Source organism: Lepisma saccharinum, chromosome 1 (genome assembly GCF_977018435.1).
Source record: "Lepisma saccharinum chromosome 1, izLepSacc3.1, whole genome shotgun sequence".
Taxonomy (NCBI): domain Eukaryota; kingdom Metazoa; phylum Arthropoda; class Insecta; order Zygentoma; family Lepismatidae; genus Lepisma; species Lepisma saccharinum.
This window is the reverse complement of record NC_139229.1, coordinates 29,533,683-29,550,637: the sequence shown is the minus strand read 5'-3', so window position 1 is coordinate 29,550,637 and position 16,955 is coordinate 29,533,683. Positions and strand designations below refer to the sequence as shown.

Here is a 16,955-nt window from a genome sequence, read left to right as displayed (position 1 = left end):
AATGTATAGAATTTGCACTTACTCATTAAACACATCTTTCTCTTGTGTGTTTAGTAGGTTAGGTATAAGCTGTGAGACATTATTCTGGTGGCATATTTTTTTTTAATATTTTGCACGTCCTACGCTAAAAAGTGCCAAAATTGCTGAATAATAAACACGTGCACTGCTGATTTTGTTATATGTAGATGAAGACAAGAGTAGGGTGTAGAATGACTGGGTAAAAGCCATGAGCGTGATGAGTCTTGTCCCTCAAACCAGTACCTTCAGGCTTTTCCACCCACTGGCACAGAATGACCCCAAAGTTGGTGCGTGACAATTTAACATGGATTAAAGTGGCTTCTTTCTCCTACGTACATTATGGCATGACTGCTACTAAATGTCAAAGAACAAGACACTCTTTGCATCTACAGTGGAGAGAGAGGAAATCTCTGACCTTGAAAACATTTGATAAACGTGCAAGGATTGTCATTATTACTGCTTTTATTAAATATTTTTCTACAATATTATATTAGCTCATAATTCTTTAAAAATTCAATTTTTTAAATTTTTTTATTAAAGGGAGAGGTTTAGCCTACGACTGTTCTACCACCTAATCCCAATTGAAACACATACTACACACTACAGACATAAAAAATACACACAACACGGGTACAAAGTTCAAACTCCATACACAAAAACACACCATGAATTATTTGCTTTGGTGTGTATTTATGTATGTAATGTACCTACATGTATGTGTGTAGCTATGCATGTATGTTGTGTGTGTGTGTGTGTGTGTGTGTGTGTGTTCATAACCATGTTCTGCCAATTAAAAGAAAACTAATTCACAAAATTATTTGGATTTCTTTTTAAATTGTGTGGATATTTTCAACATTTCAACAGGTGTACAATTCCCGAACAGAAAATGTTCTCAGTTCTCATTCCATCGTCTTGCACTCATTTTAAACGGTTTCTCCATCCTTACATTATTTACATTTAAATAATTTATTTAATTTAAATAATTGCTGGTTTGAATTCTTTTAGCCAAATGTAGCCAAAATAAAATTTCTGTGTTTAGTTGCTAAAAATGAAATTGTTTGACCAGTAGAATCTCGCTACTGTCAAATTATTTGAGGAGGCCAAGGGGTACAATCGGCATCAAAGAAATTAAGGGCGGATACAATGTTCCCCCGTACACCCCTTTCCAACGTCACTGCAACAAAGCATTTTTCGTCCTAACAAATCAACCCTACAGCTACAGTTCTGAATTTCTCAAAGTAATGAAGTACGATTACGATCAAGTACCTAAAACGTAACGAGTTATTAACCCAAGTATCGAAAACGTAACGAGTTACTAACCCAAGCAGTGCACCGAAAGGGTAACGAGTTACTAAGTCAAGTACTGAAAAAGGTAACGAGTTACTAACCCAAGTACCGAAAAAATAACGAATTACTAACTCAAATAATGAAAAAGTCAAGCGTTACTAACTAAAGTAGCGAAAAGTAACGTGTCACTAACTCAAGTACCGAAAACGTAACGAGTTACTAACCCAAGTACCGACAAGTAACGATTTACTAACATAAATATCGAAAATGTAACTACTAACTAACTGAAGTACTGAAAAAGTAACGTTACTAACTCAAGTACCGAAAAAGTAACGAGTTACTAACTGAAGTGCAGAAAACGTAACGAGTTACTAACGAAGTACAGAAAAAGTAACGCGTTACTAACTCAAGTAACGAAAAGTATCAAGTTACTACCCCAAGTAACGAAAAAGTAACGAGATACTAATTCAAATATCGAAAAAGTAAAACGTTACTAACTCAAGTACCGACAGAATAACGTTTACTTGCGATAAGTTACTCTCCAACTCTGAACCTCGCAAATATTTCAAAGTAACGACGCAAGTGATTGATAGTATCTATCATCAAAATGGGATTGTCTTTCTTTCATATTATATATTTTGTTTCTTCTTACCCGAAGTCTTCAGGCTGCACTCTGCCCCCCTCTGGATCATAGTTAGGTTGCATTGGCAGCGACCAAAAAGATTTGGGATCAGATACTTGCAGTAGCTTCCTTTGCTCCATAGATGGCAGTGCTGGTCGTTGTAGCAAACCTCTCCTGGTTTCGCAGCTAGAAATAGAACAAGAAACACAACTATCACATTTCAGTAGTACAATGTACAATGAAAAAACCTCATTATTACACAAGACATGACTACTGCTAAAAATAAATTATAAGTTTGTTTTTCGTGTCTTGCCTTAAAAGTAGGTTATCTGAAATAATATACACCATTATTTTGTACATTTCTTGACATGAGAATGTCTGCCAATTGTAACATCATCTACCAAAGGTATACATACAGAGAATTCCGTGACATTCGCTACGAGACTTGGCGGCAAGCAGCCCGGCGTCAGGGCTTGTCTTTCCCGGTGAACGGGGTCCCCGACTGTCGGCTAGAGTCGGCCATTAAAATTACAGTTTTCATATGGTGTACTAACCTTGACTACAGAAGGTGTTGAAAATGATGTCCCTCTGCGGCAACTCATTCCTGGCATCTCCGAAGGAAATTGGCATTTACACGTGCAAGTTAGTCTACTGTAATTCTCCCGATTTCTCCCTCTCTTTTAACTCACAGATGTTGTGCAGATTGTCTTTGTATACTTTATTTTTTAGATTTCCCCATAAATAAAAATCGCAGGCTGACAAGTCGGGGGACCTAGAGGGTTTTTGAAACACCCGTTTTTTGTGAGAGGCGGCGGATAGATTTCCGAGGAGACTGTTCTAACCTTTGTCCTATCTCATCGAGTTTTTCCTCAGTAAGTACACGTGGGTTTTTCTTTCCACTTTTATTCAGAATTGACCCTGTTACTCTAAACTTTTTTACGAGGTTTAATATGGAACGGGAACACCAGGAAATTTCGTTGCAAAACGTCGTCGCACTTCTCCACAATTCCTCTTTCCGAAGTAGCACTCGACAAGATAAATCCTTTGTTGTAATGTAAACTTTTGTGATGCCATATTAAGCCACAATCTTCAACACACGGACACGACATGACACAAAACAACTTCCGAGGGATGATTATACTGGCGTGAGTCTGCAACGTCAACAGAAATGGAAAGAGAGCGAAGGCAGGGAGAGCGAAAAAACAGACTGTAGCGTGCGACTGTCGCGGACTCCGTTCACCGGGAAAAACAAGCGCTGACGCCGGGCCGCTTGCCGCCGAGTCTCGTAGCGAATGTCAGGAAATGCTCTGTATATGCGTTGTAGAAAGTTGACAAACGTTTTTGATACTATTGTTTCTCTAACAATTAAAACTAAAGTTATTGACAGAGTGGATAGTAGGGAGATGGACCTAAAGGAAATCGGTAAGGATGGAATAGATTGAATTGGTCTTGCCCAGTGTAGGGCAAGGCTTGTGTTGTTGCAGCCATAAACCTTCGGGTTTAAAAAGACTAGAGTTAGTTAGTGGATAGTGGGGAGCCCCTTCCTGATCTATATGAGAGGTGCAAAGTCCCCTTCCAATGTCGATTTTTTTTTTCTTCTTCAACAATTATATTGGACGTCTGCTTGCAGAAACCACAACACCTGTTGCAGACTAACTAATGAAGAAAGCAGTGCCATTCAGATGTTGCAAGTAATCGACACTCACAAAAATAATGTTTCTTGCAGGCCTATGGCGGCGGAAAGAAGGACATCGGGGCAAATAGTCTATTTGCATCCTTTTCCCTCTTTAACTTCATCCAAGATATTGATGAATGAGGTAATTTTAATGTTTCATCTTGTTTCGATCTTACGATAACTTTGATGAAAGTTTTGAAATTTGCTGTTGTTTTAAAAGCACAAAAATTTCCATTATTCCTCAAGTGGAAGGGATTGATTCCGAGAGAACGATATGGCTTATATCCAAAGGGAAGAAATATAGGAGTGTAACGATTCAGTCTGTGTCCCACAATATGATGGTCATGAATTGAAATAAGAAGCCAATAAGCAGAGGACATTTGCTTTGCATCAAGGGAATTGCATTCCTTAAAACAACACAGGGTACAGATTAATATAGTGATGGACAATTTGCCTTATAAAAAGAGAGGTAAAGTGCTCCCCTGTGCTTAGCACCACGCCATGAAGGCGTATAGGGGGTGTGGGGGTAACGCCCCACACTTTCTTAATCCGGTCGTGAGTGGGGGTGATGTGAGCATCACGCCCCTGACCGCCTTTACCCCCCAGGGTTTCCCCCAGGTACCCATGTCATTCAACGCTGGGTGGGCGCCGGGGCCGCTTCCATCGTTAGAAAAGTTCCCGGATTTGAACCGGCCGGGGATCGAACGCGGGACCTTAAGCATGGTAGTCAGACGCGTTACCGACTATTATCTTTAAAGTTGATGGTACATTTACGTCCACAGGATACACAAAGGAGTTTTTTATACCTTTTAAGTCCTCTTTATGTACAGTAAGGCTAATCGGGACTGGACATAGAGTGGGATCCGAGTTACTATGTGCCTCCACCAGGTATCGAAACCGGGACCCCTTCATTACAAGGAGATGACGTTACCACTACGTCATCGGGAGTTGGGGATTCAAAAAGGAAACGCATAATTTCAAGCGAATATCATTTTCCAAAAAAATATGTATTCAAATTACAAAGAAACGTCGCTCTTTCGCCACAATGAAATTTGAAGAGTGAAATATTAAAATTAAAAACATAGCAATACAGTATAAGCACATAAATACAATAGCAATTCTGCTTTCTTTGCATTGTTCATATAGTTGCATACAGTGTGAGAATTAACGGGGGAAAGTCGGGGATCCTTCCCCCCCTTCAAACAATTTTATCCCCGGCAAAGAAAATGAATTTTAACCTGCCAGGGATGTTTTTATCACCCTCAAAGAAAATATAATTGAAAGATATGGTATAGAATTCCTTAACTATATAACAAACATAACTGAAAAGTCATTGGCGTCTATTAATGACCCAGTCATCAATGATTTCCCTGCTGAAAAGGATGCAGCCTTGTGGAATGAAGAAAGACACCATTCTGCAACTGACCAACCGCACGGAGCCGAGACAACAGCAGGCCGTTTTCCACTTAAGTTTTCATCGCATAGGCTGATAGTTTACATGAATTAAAGTGTTCACAAGAAACTTGTGGACATTAAGTTTCAGCTTGCCAATAGAAATTTCGCCAAGTTTTCGGTGTTACTATACCCCGCGACAGGTTAAGTTTGCAGCAGGTTTTATGTATTAAACCGTGCGAGAACGACGTTCAGCATCTCCCGTGCGAGTCTTGCCTCAACCGCCGAGCGGTTCATATCACAGACATTGAGAAAATCGGCAGTATTGCAGCGGAACTATATTCTGCGCGCACGTTTGGGTCTACATGGGGGAAAAGTTGCTGCAAACTTAACTTGTCGCGGGGCTTAGTTCGATAGCTCTTTTTGTGAGTGAGTTTGGGTTTTCTTAGAATGTAAATATACTAAATGTTTCTAAATTACACATAATTTTTTTCATAAGATTTAATGATCTACATTAGAACCAATGTTCTTAGGTACTTGGAATCGAAAGTCAATAGTTTGCTTTACTGACTGGTAACATATACAAATTTGAAAAAAAAAAAAAAAACCTCCCAAAATGAAATCACATATATGCCTCTGAGTAGGCATCGCCCACAAAACAAAAAGCGTAATTCGCACAGTGGTTGCATATGATTACCTTGCCACCAGAGGCTCCATCCACTCTAGCAACTTGCCCTGTTTGCTTGGTTCTTTCGCTGTCCTTTGTGTATTTATTTTATTATTATCATCACGTACAAATGCACACCGAATAAAAATTAGCCATATAAAAGTGAAACACGGAACTTGTGTACTATCATAAACAGTTCAAGGGGTGTAAGGGGTGACTTTCCACGTAGTACACCCAAATGTCAACCTCACTTCCACGTTAGTACACCCTGGACTGAAGACTAACGAGGCTCTGGCGACTGGCCCCATGGCCAGTATAATTTTGTTTGTGTTGTCCTATGTTTTGTCCTTACTTGTGCCGAGTGTTCTTTGCAGCCTCGGCTTTTAACGAAAGTCAGAACATTTTAATATTTTATGATTTTAATTAAGCAACGTTAGAGTTGTTATGTGAAACGGTAAGGGGCTGGACCCCGTATAGTGTGACGGGTGCAAGATAGCCTTAGTGCTGACGCACCCAAAATTTTAAAATCAAAATCAAATCAAATAAACAGTTCAACAATGGAAAACAGGGTTGTTAAAGGTTCAGGAATTTTAAATAAATTCAATTCCGGTCCAGGAGAGAAAATCAGCAAGCGTAAATGGGTTCTGGACCGTAAAGAACATTTTTATCTGTAAAGAATTTTAATTCGGTCAAGGAACCTTTATTCCAGGATCGATTTAAATACGGTACAGGAACTTTTTTTTCAGAATCAGTTTAAATAGGATCCAAGTTCCGTATTGAAATGAAACAATACGCAACTTGGATCGAATAAGGACCTGACGATAAACAGTTATCCACTTGTGAGCATGAAAGACTAATCCAGGTGATGCCGGCCTCGAGAATCTAAGGTACAAGGTAGAATTGGCGAAATGCAAACGCTGCAGTCACGTTACCACTCTTCATATAGCCCCATTCTCCCGCGCGTGTTCCTTCACTTGGTTGTAGCAGCATTGCCGTTCCCTGTTGTAATATGATTAATATCTGCTGGGAACACAGCAGCCTCATGTTACCTCATCGACGGCTCCTATTGGCTGCGGTTCCTGGATCGGATGCCGGCGCAACAAGTGACGGGTTTGTTTGCACTCAATGCGACGCCACAAGAGTCCATTGCGTTATGTACAGTAACTCTTCGACAGGAGTTTTTGAACCTGGCCCATGAGAAAACAACAGCGTTTTGATTTATTCCCTGCGCTACGTTTTCTACAACCGCAGTGTGACATTCCAATGTAAAACGTACTCGCGGACATTTTTAGAAGGGAACTTTTAATCGGTCAACCATGGTCTGTAATTGTAAATAAATTTAATCCCGGACTGGAAGAGAAAATCAGCAAACGTAAAGGAGTTCTAGACAGTGTATAACCTTTCCATATTTAAATCATTTCAATTCGGTCCAGGAACATTTTTTTCCAGATCAATTTAAATACGGTACAGGAACCTCTTTTCCGGATGAATTTAAATTCGGTCCAGGAACCTTTTTTCAATGTAACAATACGTAACTTGGACCGAATTTAAATTGTGCGAGAAAAAAGATTCCGGTCCTTCAGCGGAACCCAATAGAACTCATTAGAATTTATGCGTTCCTGGACCATTAACAACCCTGATGGAAACTCGATCCAACGAAAACTTGATTTTACAAGAGTTGGGTTGTTATAACATCTAGTATATTTTGCCCATTACCATACAACACACACAAAAAAGCAAACTCATCTCTATATAACAGTTCCCATGCAGCGAAAGCATATCTCATAAGCAATCTTAATGCCAATAAAGAATTGTATTATCTGCGCGCATCTACAAACAATGGAACGCGATGATAAAATCTCGAAGAACATTTTTTATGCCCGTGCCACAGTTTTACAGTTTAATGCGTGATATGTTATCACAGTTAAAAGTGACAGGTACGCCTCATAAATATGCCTTTGTTTGAGATTCCCTCTCTTAATACACGAAAAATACACACACGAAGACGTTTCGTGAGAAAAAAAAGATGTTAAACATATTTCGAAGTTACCATGCTCTGTCAATGCAAAAGTGGCGTGAACCGAATAACCACTATTAAACTTTACCAGTCAGATTTGAATGTTACATGTAGATTCCTTAGTTAATCTTAATATAATACTACCTAACCGGTGTATGTTAAATATTTAATTACGGTGGCTAACCGTTTGTGAAACTAAATTTTGAGAATCTCGTTGACCTATTTTATTTTCAAGTGAATTTAGGAGGCGTGGTCTGAAAGTTCGCATTTTCTTTTCAGTTGCAGCTTTTCTCACACATCTGACGAGCTTATTTCCAAAGTGTGCATGTGCTGTGTGAAAAGCGAAATACAGAGACAACAGCTGGGCCCACAACTCTGCAGCACAATGGTAATACAGGGTGCGACAGACGAAACGCCCTTTTCTTACCAGTGAATTACTTACCTTACCAACTGACTCTACAGCTCTGGGTGAGCTTTGGCCTCCTGTACTATCAGCCTCCAAGCATCTCAGTCCAATATCTTCTCCCTCCATCCATGGACTCCCATTCTTTGTAGATCTTCTACGACACTATCCCGCCATCTTAGTTTGGGTCTGCCTCTTCTTCTTGTGGAATACATTCTCTCATACATGATTCTTCGAGGAATTCTATCCTTATTCATACGTTCTATGTGACCCATCCAACTAATTCTTCTGGCTTTAATAAATCTTACTATATATATCCTTTTGGTTTAAGATGGAATTTATCTCTTCATTGTTTCGACTTATCCAAAAATTTATATCCTTGATTGGTCCATATATTTTTCTGATTATTCTTCGTTCTGTTTTCCTTAATTGTTGTTCGTCTTCTAAACTCATTGTCCATACCTCAGCACTGTAAGTTATTACCGGTCTTATAAGTGTTTTGTAAATCAATAGTTTTGTATATCTGCTAATTAACTTGCTTTTTAGTAATCGTATATTGGCATAATATGCTTTGTTCCCTGCGTTTATTCTTTCTTTAATTGTATCATGCATATTATTTTGGTCATTTATAGTCATTCCAAGATACTTGAAGTTTGTTACTGCTTCAAATTTCTTCTCATCTATTGTAAATTGGTGGTAACGTTTTTTACCTTGTTTTGGTGTCAGTAGTATGAATTTGGTTTTCTTCATGTTTGTCTGTAACCCAATTCTATTTGCTTCTTCTTCTAATGTTCTATATGTTCTCTTTAATTCTTCTTCTGTTCTGGATATTATAACTACGTACGTCGTCGGCATATGCGTTAATTTGGCCGAGTTTCGTAAATATTGTTCCTCTTTTGTCTATAGGTAAAATGGCTCATATGGATGAGTGGCCATCTCGATCGCGATATAACGTCGGTTTATTTCTTTTTGTGTGATATCTTGTGTACCAGGCCAAATACCGAACCATTGTTGATATGCAAGACACAATTGGGACGAAATGTCTGACATTAACGAATTATGTCACAAAACTTGCTTGATATGAATGTGATTGGCAGTGTACGTGACTCGTAAGAGGACAGCATGTTGTACTTTTAACCTAAAACAATTAGTATTCTTATTAATATATAAACGACGCCCATACTATATAATTATGTTCATGTGGTATCGTTGAACTGAATTATTTCTAACTGCACTTAAACACTTATAATTATCATAAAAGATTTAATAAATATTATAAGCAACTGTAAAATAGTGTTACTTTTGCCGCACCTTCTAGTTTGAATCCTACATTGAATAATAATTACACGTTTTTCCTCACGTGCCTGTTCAATTTCTTTGATGGATACCAGACGTTTTGAAAATAAGCTCCTCAATTTATGTTATTATATGCGTTCGAACCAGTAGTAGGGTTGCTATATTTCAACTTTGTCATAAAGGAAACACAACAAACGGGAATGTGAAAACCAGCTCTTATACACTAATACACATTATAATTTATATTAATATATCCAAACTCAGTAGCGGCTATTGTGCGCCAAGGGAGAAAGGGAGGGGGGGGGCAAGGACAGTTTATTTTCTCTGTGTACACAAAGCTTAGAGGGCGAGTGGGGCGCATCTGCCTCCCACGCCCTCCAAATCGCCGCCACTGTTTTATACACTTCTATTTGGTTAATGTATTAAAATGGACCTCCCTGATGACGTAGTGGCGTCGCGTTGTAATAAAGGGGTTTCGATACCCGTGGGGGCACATAGTGGTTCTGAACCCACTTTAAACTGTATGTTCAATGTCAATTAGCCTATCTGAGCATACATTGGACTATAAACAAACTTTGACTTAACTTTGTATTAAGGTAAGTCAAAGCGGTGGCTCAGTCGGTAACGCGTCTGACTACCATGCTAAAGGTCCCGGGTTCGATCCCCGGCCGGTTCAAATCCGGGAACTTTTCTAACGTTGGAAGCGGCCCCGGCGCCCACCCAGCGTCGAATAACATGGGTACCTGGGGAAACCTGGGGGGTAAAGGCGGTCAGGGGCGTGGTGCTGATCACATCACCCCCACTCACGACCGGATCAAGAAAGTGTGGGGCGTCACCCCCACACCCCCTATACGCCTTCATGGCGTGGTGCTAAGCACAGGGGAACACTTTACTTTACTTTTTTTTACAAAGTTATGAATTGTCACAATTCATATATTAGTAATTGTAAACATAGGACAAATTTGCGTCCGTACAGACTTTCACAGGCCATCAAAGCAAACTATAGAATCCAGGACAATCCTATAAAAACAGGATTGGCAATAGTTGTGTTTTTAAAAGAAACAAATGCAATGTTTTTTTATGTTTTAAACGTGTTTTAAATGTATAAACGGTGTTTTAATAAAAACAAAAAATGCTTTAAACAAATAAAAATAAACATATGTCTTATTGATTTGGTTTACTTTACTTCACTTTTCTGCCACTTTTGACTAACCAGGAAAGACTTATTATTTAAGAAGAATGGTTGATAAGGAATATCTTAATCATCCAAGTAAGGACTGTTTTAGTTTTATCCACATACGTATGTATTCAATTATATAAGCGTTACAAACGCTTCTAAAAACATACGCACGTGGTTTAAACGTTTAAAGCATGATGTTTTAATCACTTTTGATTTAAACATGACAATCCTAATATAAACAGGACGTGTGACAATCCTAATCAGTTACATCAAGCATTCATTAAATAAATCTCCTCCAAAGTGTATAGCCAAGACAATTGCTTCAAGATCTGAAAATCATGACAAGATTCACAGGAGCAATCAGGAATTTAAAATACTCTTCATAACTGTTGTTGGCCTGCACAGCTAATGGATGAAGATCAGGTAAGGAGCAGGTTGTCGCACATTCTCTGCACCTTAACAGCAGTTAATGGAAGTGGCATTACCTCAAAACGGATCGAAATGCATTAGGCTGAAATGCATTAAGGTTCGTGGAATCAGAAGGTCCTCACGAAGTCCAAGGAAATACATAATTGGGAAAAAGAGAGAAAATATTCCGCTTGTTCCTTGCATTTCTACCTTCCTTCCACTTCGCCATTTTTATGGTTCATTTCTTTTCTTCCTTAGTTCTTAATTTCTTTTTACATTTGTTTTCAAATGTTACGCCTTTCGTTAGTTCAGGAATATTAATTCCGATACGAGAATAAATAAATGGATGATGGAACTGAATATAGCTGCCCGTACGCGATCAACTAAACACGAACAACATATTTATATTTATTCTTTCATGTGCGAGCCATAAGCTGTACCGCACTACATAACATTTGGATTTTTTTTTCTACAATACATACATACATACATACGGTATTCACTGGATCTTCGTTGTTACGTGGGATCTTGCCGTGAATGCAGTAGGACCCAGATGATAGAGCAAGAGGATTCAGGTTTAAGGTTCCCCTACAATCTCCCTTATCGACCCCTAGCCAGCGGCGTGGAAGGGCACGAGTGCTGCCCAACTCACCTCTCGGTCAGTCAGTCCGGTGTTGACGTCCCGGCCTCGTGCTGTGATGCCTACAATTTACGATTTTGTGGCGTCCGGGATAAGAAGTAAGCCCAACAGTTCTTCCGTATACTGTGGCGTTGCAGGTTGGCTGGGCGCTGGCGGCTGTGACTCCTCGCGGCGTATTGGCCTTTCGCTTCGTGCCCGAAACAACGGTACGTCAGGAAACTTGGCGACAGAGACTGGGTCGCGATGGTCGTGCGGAGTTATGTTGTCCGGCTGCTGCGACGGGGTTCCCTACGGAACTCGCTGCGACGAAGATGACGAGCGCCGGCCCAGACAACAAGGCTGGTTGCCATGTGGTGTAAGGCGGAGTAGCGGTTGTCCTCGGGTCTTCTTCGACGCTCATCGCACCGTTCTGAAACGGCGGACTCTTCTGGAGACTTCTAATCCCGCTGCTAGGTTCAACTGATCACTTCTCCAAATTTGCTGGCCTATTTAGCGCCGATTGTTCTGCTGCGTTTCTGCTGATCTGCTGATCTGCTGATTATATATATATATATATATATACACAGGGTGTCATTTTAATGGCGCCCACGGACTGCAGATTTGTATAGAGGTCATAAAAGCAAACAACTTTTCTCAGTAACATTTTTCTCGTTGGTGCGTCGATTCGACGCTACAGCCGTTCAAAAAAGACCGTTTTGCGGCCTGGATGCTGGCAACCCAACACAACATTTGATCGTATCTGTGACGTCATTTCCTGCAGTGAAACAGCTCACAGCAGTGTTGCAAGAAACATACAAATTTTGTGAAAAATGACAAACTACCAACCACATTATTAGCTGTAAAACGAAGCGAGAAACGCGTCCAGAAAACCGAACATCATAGCCTACCATCCAGAAGATCAGCAGTCACCTCAGGGAAGGGGGAAGTGAACCAACGATATGAGAAATGGTAAGAAACGTATTCATAATGAAGTGTCAATATCGGATTTTGTCTCAGCCTACATGTCATATATCAACAACAATAAATTTTATTGGACTTACAGCTTACATGTGGCTGTTTACGCCCAGCTACGTGTCAGTTATATTTGCAAATGTCGTTGCAAGGTTGATATCTACAGGTTTGTGTCCAGATGCCTTGTGGTTCTTTTGTGCTGATAACGGAAGTATCCGAAGTTCACGTTGTTACATTACACGGACAACCACAGCAGGCACGTATCAAAGGAGTGGGGCGCTTAGGAGGCTCGAGCCCCCCCGAAAGTTTTCGGTTTACACTAGATAAAATGAGGTTTTTGTGTGTTTGTGGTGTGAAATAGTTGTAAAATAATGTGACACTAATTTAAGGAGAGAAATAATTATCGAGGCAAGACGGAGAATATTCTGTAACCCTGTTATTGGCCGCGGTGGCTCAGTCGGTAACGCGTCTGACTACCATGCTCAAGGTCCCGGGTTCGATCCCCGGCCGGTTCAAATCCGGGAACTTTTCTAACGTTGGAAGCGGCCCCGGCGCCCACCCAGCGTCGAATAACATGGGTACCTGGGGGAAACCCTGGGGGGTAAAGGCGGTCAGGGGCGTGGTGCTGATCACATCACCCCCACTCACGACCGGATCAAGAAAGTGTGGGGCGTTACCCCCACACCCCCTATACGCCTTCATGGCGTGGTGCTATGCACAGGGGAGCACTTTACCTTTTTTACCTGTTATTGATAATATCACTTATCCAAGGTGGGGTATGGGGTGCTCGACCCCCACCCTCTAGGAATTTTTTTCAGTTTACACTAGCTATATAAAATTAGGTTTTTGGCTTCTTGAATAAGGTGACAATAATTTAAGGAGAGAGAAAATTATCGAGCCAAGACGGAGAAAGTTCTATAACCCTATTATTTTTAATAGCACGTATCCAAGATGGGAATAAGGGGGCTCCAGCCCCCCCAGGAAATGTTTCAGTTTACGCTAAATGAAATTAGGTTTTCAGCTTCTTGAATAATGTAATGAATGGTAATTTGACAGAGAGATTTATCGAGACAAGACGGAGAATGTTTTATAACCCTGTTATTGTTAATAGCACGTATCCAAGGTGGGAACCAGGGGGCACGAGCCCCCTCCCCTTCAGGATATTTTTCAGTTTACGATAGGTAAAATTACGTTTTTTGCTTCTTGAATAATGTGATGATAATTTGAGAGAGATAATTATCGAGACAAGACGGAGAATGTTCTATAACCATATTATTGTTAAGAGCACATATCCAAGGTGAAGATCAGGGGGTTTGAGCTCCCCCAGGAAATTTTTCTGTTTATACTACATAAAATTAGGTTTTTGTCTTCTTGATTAATATGTCGATAATTTAAGGAGAGAAATACTTATCACGGCAAGACGGAGAATGTTCTATAACCCTGTTGTTGATACTATAAACGTAAACTTTTCTTGTGCTTTCGGTGTTGTCGCAGCGAACTTGAACACCATGTGGAGACTTGTCAGCATTTGGATGCTGCACAACAAAGGTAGCGCCACACATAGGGCGATTCGTTGAAATTTTTAATCTGTGGAAGGCGCGAGAGGAGACGTTCTTGAGTAAGAGAAGGAGTCCAACTACTGGCAATATATACGAATCGTTTTATCTGTGGAGCGTTCTAGAATATAATGAGGATATAAATACGCGGCTTCAATCTCGCGGTTGATCTGTACAACAGAATCGGTTAATGAGATTTCAGAGGTAAGTGTGACAATTAATACAATCAATTTGTGATCAGTCAGTGTCCATTGGTTGCTTTATAAGATCTAGTGATTCGAAAATGAAAAAGGACTAAATACCGGAGCATCACTGTAGTGCTAGTTCGGGTCGAGGGCCGAAGAGATCGAAGGTCTCTCTTTCTAAAGTTAATATTTCAGCAGTACCGGATATTGGAGCGGTTTATTAAAAAAGAAATAAGCTTCACGGTTGTGCTAGGACCAAATTTCGTGTATGCAGTCCGAGAATTTCATGGCATACAAAAATACTTTTGTTTAAGCCTACTGGGTTCGACACACGCTCAACCACTAAGCTACCATAAAGAGACAGCCGGAAAGTTTATGACTGTCGAGAAAAGAAAGCAAGAAGATATTGCATATGTAGACATTTTAGCGGAAATTGCAGGCTTTACCAGGGCCTGAATCAGGGTTCTACCAACTGAACCACTGAGCCACTCTCGACTTCGAATGATTTTTCGTTAAAATGTCTACATAGTACATGTTCTGTGTATGTCAAATCGTAAGTTGTTACCTGTATATTGAACAAGCACAGAAAATGAAGCATAAAGAAGAAAACTGAGGGGCATTCTCACCGGTTGAGGAGATATTTTCCTTCTGTGGTCAACAAGAGGTACACTTCGAGGTGACGATGACAGTGGCCTACTAAGGGAGATTTCACACCGTGTCCCCCGAGGAATTCACAAGTCGAACTTACCTTTCTGCGGCTTTTGTGTCGCTACGGTGTGAAACGTTGCTGTTGATTGGGTCATTCCAAACGATATGTATCGCGTGTCCCTTCCGTCTGAAATCTTCCTAAGTCTTGAAGATCCAAGTCAGAAGGATGGAAAAATAGGGCTTTGTTAAGGTTGGGTGCGAAGGCAGGCGACAGCACCCTAAAGGATAATATCCAAACCTGAAGGAAGAACGCATCTTACTTAATTCTCCAATACGAAATGATAAAATCTTCTGGTGAGTTGAATTAAAAACAATGTGTCCGAGATAAAGAGTGGCGTGTCCAGGTTTTCGGAAAGGAGGGGGATTAAGCATACTATTTTTGGTGGTCAGTCCTCATTTTGCCACCTTTTCCTGTCTTTGACTTTTTTTTTTTAAGGAATACTGGGTCAAATGGGGCTAGGACCCAACCAACCCTCCCTTGGGCACGTCACTGGAGATAAATGAGTAAGCATTTGATCATATTGGGAGACGAAACATTAGATGTGTTGGGAACGGAAGGGTTTACGCTGTACATTAATTGTTTCGCAATCTAGAAGACTTCCTTTGTTTCGTGCCGATATATGACAAGACTGCGGAAGCTGTGCCAGACAATTTTAAACACTTGCGAGTGCTTAGGCCTGAATATGAACAATTTGGTAGGTTTCAGCTTTTACACGAGCTGAAAACATGGAAGAACAAGACACATTAGTGGTGTTCAGGCTCGAATCAGAGAGAAATATTCAAGAACTTTCTGCGTCCAGTTCGCAGCCCACAGTTTGAATCTCGCACTTTCGAGTGGATTATCCATCCCGTGCATGTGTAACAGCCTCGTAAAAACACTTGTGGCACATAGATGTTTTGATGCCTGATGAGAAGAAATAGACAAACACACATACTGAGATGGTTCCGGCACACAATGTTAATACATGGAAATGGTAGATTTCACGTTCTGATTAACATTTATTTATTTACTGCCCTCAACAGAGGTAAACCTCCAATTACAGACGGCAGATTGGTTTACACAGAAAAAAATGACAGCCTTAAACAGTGGGGACGATTTAGGGGATAGTTGCTCCCCATTTTTATTTTGCCTCCACACTATCACACTATGGCCTTTTAATGCTAAGCATTGTGTACCAAGAGAAAGTAAACTTTCCTTGCACCCCCCGTTTTGGAACCCACTTGCCACCACTGGCCTTAAACATACAATTGGGAGGTTTTATCGAAACGCATTAAAAAAATGGAGTTCAGGTCCCCCGAAAGGAATTCCTGGAGCCTGAACCACAGTAACAATCTAATGATGAATCAATAGCTAATATACTGCCCTGTTCACAGTTGCAAACTATTACATGTGTATCCGGTGCATAGATAAACACAGTCGTCGGAGAGCTTGTATTACTACTACTTATATCCCTGTATTTTCAGCCATTTTTGTCACTTGCCTCATAATGTCCTGAATATACATTATATTATGTGTCACTTACCTTTGGAATTGTGAGTTCTTTCATTTATATTTTGTCATCTGTTCAGTGTGTCACAGACAACTAGTATCAGAAGGACGAAGTGGATAGACTAAATTGTAGATGCCAACTTGGTAACTAGATTTGCAAATATTTGACATGCAAGCTGAGACAAAATTCGATATGACCACTTTTAATTGAATTCTATTTTCCTTCTACCATTTTTCGTATCGTTTGTTTACTTCCTGTTAGGTTACAGAACGTGTTTTCTCGTTTTGTTTTACGGTACATAATGTGGCTGATTGTAGCTATGTCATTTTTTCACAGAATATGTGTGTTCCTGGCAACCGTGGAACGCCTCGCTTCACGACGGGATATGACGTCACAAATGCAATCAAATGTTGTGTGTGGTTGCCAGCATTCAGGCGGCAAAACGGGCTTTTTTGAACGA

General features: G+C 40.3%; 1 protein-coding gene across 1 annotated transcript in view; it reads right to left on the bottom strand.

Annotated features, from left to right (window-relative positions):
- Nucleotides 1–16,955, bottom strand: part of LOC145989292 (uncharacterized) — a 121,852-nt gene that overhangs the window by 27,191 nt on the left and 77,706 nt on the right. Inside the window, exon 4 of the mRNA XM_083124654.1 lies at nucleotides 1,958–2,113. Coding sequence (XP_082980780.1) covers nucleotides 1,958–2,113 — 156 coding nt within the window. The remainder of the gene's footprint in view (nucleotides 1–1,957; nucleotides 2,114–16,955) is intronic.